The following is an 8,309-nucleotide window of genomic DNA, read 5'->3' as shown; positions in this document are numbered from 1 at the left end:
GAATATAGAATATATAGTATAAATAATATATATAGTAAAATGAAATGAAGTATAGATTGTCTTATTAAATAGATGAAATATTGAATATAAAATATTAATATGTCATACATCTAATTTTTTTGGAGTGGGTAGTAGAAATTTTAATTATTCTTTAATTTTCTTTCTTTGCCCTGTCTCTCTCTTTTTTTTTGTCCTTATCAAAAGTTATTTTCACTTTGATAAAAAATATTCTTACCAAAATACCATTTAAGTTAAAAAAAAGTTCCCATTGCTATGGGAGGTAACTCTTACTTTTTCTTTCCTCCCAAACAACTTCTGCTCTTAAAAAATCATCAAAGTTTATTTTAATTTTTAGTTATTTTTCGAGAACATATCACATTGGAGACAATATAAGATCTTGTTACTCTTACATTTTTAAAAACGTTTCTTTATTGACACTGAACGAATTATGTAAAACAATGCCGTTACCGAACAAGCCGGTTGTTCCGCCACCCGGTTTCGATTCCCGGTTACAGCCATTTCAATTTATTTGGTTTTAATTTGATCTTTAGTTTTTAATGCCGCTTGTAAAAGTTGTTCACAGTATAGTGGTTCAATTTCTTTCCCAAAAATATTCTAAGCTTCATATTTGAGACAGAAAATAGAATAAAGCACTTTAAAAACCACAACATACGAATTTACTAAGTATGTGAACCATGTGAATAGTTATCTGACTTTGTATGCAAGTGTGTTTTTGAGACGAAGGAACCGGGTGGTAATTCTTTGCAAACCCATAAAAGCCAGGAATATATCAATTAATGGCATAATTAACTCTTAATTAGCTGTTATTTCACAACATTCCTTCGACAATGAGTGAATGTGTGATGTCTTCGTCAGGCCGACCTGGCATGGGGCCCATAACCCTGCCTGCGGTCGCCTGGTTTGAATTCCTCTTAGACGAATCTTTACTCGAAAAACATTTGAATGAACTCAACCCAGGTACGTTGGTCACCTTACACAATACCGCACAGTTTCTTTGCCATCACATCACTGACAACCATTGTCATAATAACATCCAATATCTTTGTTTAATATTACCCAGTGTTACTATTATAATATTACGTAGCTTATTGCTATGATATCCATATGATATCCAATATTATTGTCTGTTATAATAATATCATAATAATGATAATAATGAAATTATTGTATACAGTGCTCAGGTGCACCACAACTTATATTACTCAATATCGTTGTTATGAGATCACCAAATATTGTTTTAATATCACACTATATTATTGTCTAATATCACTCAGTTTCAGAGGTACTATACTCAATATCAATGTTGTGATATCGCTCAGATCATCTCTGAGCAGGTGTACAAATTCTAGTATAGTAGAATGTGAAAGATGAAATCGCTATATATATATTGGACCATTAACTTAATGAATGAGTTAATGATATTATTATTATATGGATATTATTGCTTCAATATAGTAATATTTCTAAAATACGTTGACGTGACTCCCATAATATGTTGGCATTATTAGCATGTTATAAGGCGGCGAGCTGGCAGAAACGTTAGCACGCCGGGCGAAATGCTTAGCGGTACTTCGTCCGTCTCTATGTTCTGAGTTCAAATCCCGCCGAGGTCGACTTAGCCTTTCATCCTTTCAGGATCGATGAAGTAAGTATCAGTTGAGCACTGGAATCGATGTAATTGACTTAGTCCCTCCCCACAAATTTCACGCCTTCTATAAGAAGAAAGAATTATTACCATGTTGACATTGTTCAGTTCTTCACTTCTCCCAGTCTCTTCAACCATTTCCATTTTCTTTTAAAGATCCAACCCCAGGACAAATGATAGTCCTTTTCATGCAACAGGCTGAAACTCACAGCAATGCTGCTCTCCCTACTCACAATAAAACCAATTCGGAATTGAGTAACAACCATACAGGATCTGCTGACATCAAATCAGAAGATATTCCAGGTAAGTCATCAAACACAAATTTTCTTTTTCTGTGTTTAATCTTAAAATCACAAAATCTTTACCAACACTAGAAATATCATCATCATCATTTTAATGTCCATTTCCCATAGTTGTTTGTTCCTTCTCGAGCCATGCCTTGCTCATAAAGGCTGGTTTCCTGGCGTATAGGTTCCCCACCTGGACGAGACGCTGGTCCGTCGCAGGTGAGCTGCAAAATGCAGGAGGAAAGAGTGAGAGAAAGTTGTGGCGAAAGAGTCAGCAGAAGTTCACCATTACCTTCTGCCGGAGCTGCGTGGAGCTTAGGTGTTTTCGCTCATAAACACACACATCACCCAGACTGAGATTCGAACCTGCGATCCCTTGACCGCGAGTTCACTGCTCTAACCACTAGGCCATGTGCGTCCACATTTCCTGTAGTTACATGGGTTGGATGCAATTTATCAATGTGGATTTTCTCCAGCCAGATCTCCTTCCTGTTTCCAAGTAAGGTAATGTTCCCAAATACCAGACATATTTCCACAGAAGATTGGAAACGAAACATACTGACTGCATAGCGGTTACGTTTGTTTACTATTATCACATGAAGTTGAAGCAAGGAGACAGTAATACACATTTACATACACACACATATATACGATGGGCTCCTTTCAATATCTCTCTACCAAATTCACTCATAAGGTTTTGGTTGTCCATAGAAATGAAAGATCTTGCTTGTATGACATTGACACTCATTTACAAGTGCGATGCCAAAACAAGGACTCACAGACACATAATCATTATTATCAGTGTTTAACGTCCGCTTTCCATGCTAGCATGGGTTGAACAGTTCGACTGGACTCTGGTGATCCAGATGGCTGCACCAGGCTCCAGTCTGATCTGGCAGCGTTTCTACAGCTGGATGCCCTTCCTAATGCCAACCACTCCATGAACGTAGTGGGTGCCAGAGGGGGCTGGCAACAGCCATGATCAGTTGGTGCTTTTTATGTTCCACTAGCACGGGAGCCAGTCAAGATGGCACTGGCATAGCCCACATTCGGATGGTGCTTTTTATGTGCCCCTGGCACGAGTATCACAACTACAATTTCCATAAATATACATGCATACAATTGTCTTTCGTTTAAGTTTCTGTCTTCTAAATACACCAGGGCTATAGTAGAAGACACTTGCACAAGGTTGCATGCAGGAGGACTGAACCTGAGACCTTATGGTTGGGAAGTAAACTTTTTACCACAAAGCCATGCCTTAATCCTTTAGCATTTAAACCGGCCATATGAGGCCCAAATATTCCCCTTGTTTTATATTCAAACTGGCCAGATCTAGCCTCTTATATCTACCCGACAATGTCATTCTAAAAATAATCATCATCATCGTTAATGTCCACTTTCCATGCTGGCATGGGTTGGACGGTTTGACTGAGTTCTGGCAAGCCAGTGGGTTGCACCGGGCTCCAATCTGATCTGGCAATGTTTCTACGGCTGGATGCCCTTCCTGACGCCAACCACTCCAAGAGTTTAGTGGGTGCTTTTTACATGCTATGGGAGCCAATCAGGGGGCACTGGCATCAACCACTGAAATCTCACAGCTGTAAGACAATACACGATTAATTCAAAACAATGTGAATATATAAGCTTTGCATTTGGTGGATTAATCTGAACGTTAACGGATATTAAGAGAGTCAGTCATATAGTATTGAATGTAGAAATATAAATTGTCAAATGCTTTCTGATATGGTCTTCTGTTTTATTTTCTGCTACCAGAAATAAAGATGCCAGGGTTTAACAAAAAGGTCAAAGCCTTGAAGATTCTTGCTCTGAAAGTTGCTGCATTTCTTAAGTGGGATTTGGAAGTTTTAAGTAAAAGGTCTGTATCAAAACTGTGTTTCTTTTGTAGCTTCTTCTGTCTTTATTACAGGCCCCTAATCACTCTTTCCAAAATGCTATTATAGTATGACTTAGCTGCTATTTCTAGAAGCTTTAGTGAGAACATAAGGCTTTCATTGTTCTATGAAAACCATCTTCAATAATAATACATACATAAGAGAACAAGGTGTACGTTACACCGCAATAATATATGTATAAAAATTATATATAAAAAACCCCCAAAAAAACCAAAATGGGACAACAACGCAAAACACACAAAGAGACGACACAAAAAACGGACGGGTCATTCGAAGCCTCTAATCTAGGATGATCCGGTTCCTGACTGAAGATTAGAGGCTTCGAATGACCCGTCCGTTTTTTGTGTCGTCTTTTTGTGTGTTTTGCGTTCTTGTCCCATTTTGTTATTTTGTTTTTTTATATATAATTTCAATAATAATATATGTTTCACTGGTGGTTTCTATAATGTCTGTCTGTTTGTCTTTTTTGTTCCTTTTTCTTTACAGCCTTCCATTAACCATGACCCAGACCTTGCTGCTTGAACTGGTGAGGACCTGTGTGGGGAGTGGAAGCATCGAGAAAGTTAATACAGTTCAGGATTACGACAATTTGAGTGACGAGGCTGCGTTTTCCATGCAGCTGTTTCACAGATGGTAAATACTTATTCATACGTTTTTGGAACACAAATCCTTTTTACCCCTTGTCTATAATATTCCACAAAGAATTATATTTTTATTATTCTTTATTTTATTCTTTTACTTGTTTCAGTCATTTGACTGCGGCCATGCTGGAGCACCGCCTTTAATTGAGCAACTCGATCCCGGGACTTATTCTTTGTAAGCCCAGTACTTATTCTATCGGTCTCTTTTGCCGAACCGCTAAGTGACAGGGACGTAAACACACCAGCATCGGTTGTCAAGCAATGCTAGCATGGCCACAGTCAAATGACTGAAACAAGTAAAAGTAAAGTAAGTAAAGTAAGTATACATACACACACACACGTGTTTGAGTGTGTATATATATATAAATGCATATGTTTATCTAATTATTACTCTTTTTTTTTCAGGAGTATCGAAACAGTTGTTATGGATACTTTTCCCAACCGTCCACAAAAGACAAGTTTTGTATCTGTGTAAGTGTTTCTTTTCTAAATAGTCTCAAACTGATTTCAGGAAAGACTAACAGCAATCACATATATTTTACATTATTACTATTCACTATTACATTTGCGGCACCTGCCAGAGGGAGTGTTTGTCCAGGATAGGACTACACAGCCACAGCAGGAAATGTATTAGGACATGAAGTGTAAAAGCTGGACTAGACTATTTTATGCGCAACTCCATTGTCTCCTGAGACAAAAAAGATGCCAACCAACCAACTATTCACCCTTTTAATGTGGAGAAGCCATGTATCTCCTCTATTGCATAACACCTCTTCTGGCCCTTCTATCATATTTTAGTCTCTCAGCACCTGACCCCTTTCTAATAGCACCCTCCCCACTTAGTCATGGGGTCTTTTCTCTTTCCTGTTTTTTTTTTCTTGTCTTGCAACTTGGTGACCTCACTTGTTTCAGTGGCATGAAATTAAAAAGCACCCTGTATGCACTGTATGACCTGTTTTAATATGAACAAGTAAATGGCTGCTGACGTGGGTTTTAACTTTGTTTTTCTTTTTTCATTTCTGCAGACCTGGAGTACAAGAAACTATGTTTACCTTGGCAGGTATCAATGAATCTCTAATTCGACTTGTAAGTCAGGCATTCCTCTATTCCATGATCACCATCTCCGTTACTTTTTGAAATATTGATGCTGTATTGATTGTGTGTGTGTGTGTGTCTTTTATATATTACTTGTTTCAGTCATTAGACTGTGGCCATGCTGGGGCACCACCTTGATGGAATTTTAGTCAACCGAATCAACCCCAGAACTTATTTTCTAAAGCTTCCTACTTAGCCTATTGCCAAACCACTATGTCACGGGATATAAACACACCAACACCAGTTGTCAAGCGATGGGGGGGTACACAGACACAAAGACACACGCACACAATGGGCTTCTTTCAGTTTCTGTCTATCAAACCTATTTACAAGGCATTGGTCATCCTGAGGCTATAGCAGAAGACACTCGCCCAAGGTGCCACACTGTAGGACTGAACCCAGAACCATGTTGTTGATTCTTACCATACAACCTTGCCTGATATGTATGTATGTAAATATGTGTGTATATTTGTATGTATATCCATGTGTGTGCATATATATGTGTAGATGTAAATATTAAATCTGTCATCATCATCATCATCGTTTAACATCCGCTTTCCATGCTAGCATGGGTTGGACGATTTTGACTGAGGGCTGGCGAACCAGATGGCTGCACCAGGCTCCAATCTTGATCTGGCAGAGTTTCTACTGCTGGATGCCCTTCGTAATGCCAACCACTCCGAGAGTGTAGTGGATGCTTTTTACATGCCACCGGCATAGGCACCTGTCATGTGGTACTGGCAACGACCTCGCTCGAATCTTTTTATACATGCCACCGGCACAGGTGATAAAGTTAATTAGCTCTAAAATCTGGAGTCTCATAAACAATGACAAATGTACACATTTAATTAATATCACTTTCTCTTTTTAATTACTTTTTGTTACATTTCCCAATTACATGTTAACTATATTTTTAAATTACCTTTATTACATTTTCTTATGTTGTTCTTTATTTTGAGTTATGTTTATTTTCGCCTCTTTTTTTTCCAGTTGAAAGATCAAATAAAAAGTTCTGTTGAAAATCTGCAGACATTTCTTCAGTGTTGTCGGAATATTAAAGTTCCAACATTATCGTATTTTTCAATTCCCACTGAAAATACTGATCCATTGGAGAATGTTTCCGATCACTGTGTCAATGTTTCGGTGAATGAATTTAAAACTCAGGTAATTAGTTTAGTTGATGAATTTCTCTTCAAATTGCTACAGTAATTGACACAGCACAGATATCCAGTTAAGATGATATTTTGTAGTAGAAAATGGAATATTCCACTTAAGTGTTGTCTCCTTTATATTATACTTCAGTGTTGAATTTTATGTTATTGAAGCCACCTTTATTCAACTCCTGTTTTCTAACTGAGTACCCTAATATTTAGTCACAGTCATGCCAGGGTGATAACCTAACTGGTATCCTAGTGGTTAGTTTGTTGGACTCATGATTGTAAGATTGTGGTGTCGATCCTTGGACCGGATGATACTCTCTTTTCTCTTTTTTACTCTTTTACTTGTTTCAGTCATTTGACTGCGGCCATGCTGGAGCACCGCCTTTAATCGAGCAACTTGACCCCGGGACTTATTCTTTTGTAAGCGCAGTACTTATTCTATCGGTCTCTTTTGCCGAACCGCTAAGTGATGGGGACATAAACACACCAGCATCGGTTGTCAAGCAATGCTAGAGGGACAAACACAGACACACAAACATACACACATATATATATATATATATATATATATATATATACATATATACGACAGGCTTCTTTCAGTTTCCGTCTACCAAATCCACTCACAAGGCATTGGTTGGCCCGGGGCTATAGCAGAAGACACTTGCTCAAGATGCCACGCAGTGGGACTGAACCTGGAACCATGTGGTTGGTTAGCAAGCTACTTACCACACAGCCACTCCTGCGCCTATGTTGTGTTCTTGAACAAAACTCTTCGTTTTATGTTGCTCCAGTCCACTCAGCTGGCAAAAATGAATAATCTTGCAACAGACTGTTCAGGTGGGGAGCACATATGCCATGGAAACCAGAAAACCAGCCCTTATGAGTCTGTATGACTTGAGAAGGGTGGGCGGCATTCTAGTCACAGCCATGCCAGGGTGATAACGTAACTGGTACCCTAATATAACCCCTAGTAGTTAGTGTGTTGGACTCATGATTGTATGATTGTGGTTTCGATTCCTGGACCGGGCGATGCGTTGTATTCTTGAACAAAACACTTCGTTTTACGTTGCCCCAGTCCACTCAGCTGGCAAAAATGAATAACCCTGCAATGGACTGGTGTCCTGTTCAGGTGGGGAGTACATATGCCATGGAAACCAGAAAACCAGCCCTTATGAGTCTGTACCGACATTTTGGTCTTTGGGTTTTACATCATCAGGCGTTTGGTCTTCAGTACTCAAAATGCTCAGCATCTTGGAGAGGATCTGACAGAGTATCTTTCCAAGATTCTAAGAAAGTCTTTGCAGGTTCTTCCACTTTTGTTCTTACCTGAACTAAACTGGGATCGTTCTCCTTCCAGTCATTATCCGCTTCCAGAGCTGAATATTCTAAGTTGTAATCTGATGGTTCAATTCTGACAGATGTCACATCATCACCAACACTCACTTGGACAATATTCTCAGAAGTAGATATACATTCCAATTTCTAGTCACAGCCATGCCAGGGTGATAATCTAACTGGGTACTCTCTTTTACTTGTTTCAGTCA

General features: G+C 38.7%; 1 protein-coding gene across 5 annotated transcripts in view; it reads left to right on the top strand.

The window, feature by feature from the left end:
* Positions 1-708: 708 nt before the first annotated feature.
* LOC115221273 (integrator complex subunit 8) overlaps positions 709-8,309 on the top strand; it is a 54,274-nt gene continuing 46,673 nt past the window's right edge. For all 5 annotated transcript variants that reach the window (XR_005002950.1, XM_036511035.1, XM_036511036.1 and 2 more), the window contains exons 1-7: positions 709-978; positions 1,823-1,969; positions 3,727-3,829; positions 4,353-4,499; positions 4,913-4,978; positions 5,533-5,593; positions 6,593-6,766. Coding sequence is in view for 4 of the 5 variants with exons in the window: in XM_036511035.1 (XP_036366928.1) it covers positions 849-978; positions 1,823-1,969; positions 3,727-3,829; positions 4,353-4,499; positions 4,913-4,978; positions 5,533-5,593; positions 6,593-6,766 (828 nt within the window). In the remaining variant the exon portion in view is untranslated. The remainder of the gene's footprint in view (positions 979-1,822; positions 1,970-3,726; positions 3,830-4,352; positions 4,500-4,912; positions 4,979-5,532; positions 5,594-6,592; positions 6,767-8,309) is intronic.

The sequence above is a fragment of the Octopus sinensis genome, linkage group LG18, assembly GCF_006345805.1.
Source record: "Octopus sinensis linkage group LG18, ASM634580v1, whole genome shotgun sequence".
NCBI classification, from domain to species: domain Eukaryota; kingdom Metazoa; phylum Mollusca; class Cephalopoda; order Octopoda; family Octopodidae; genus Octopus; species Octopus sinensis.
Note: the sequence above shows the minus strand (reverse complement) of the source record. Positions and strands in the feature narration are given on the sequence as shown.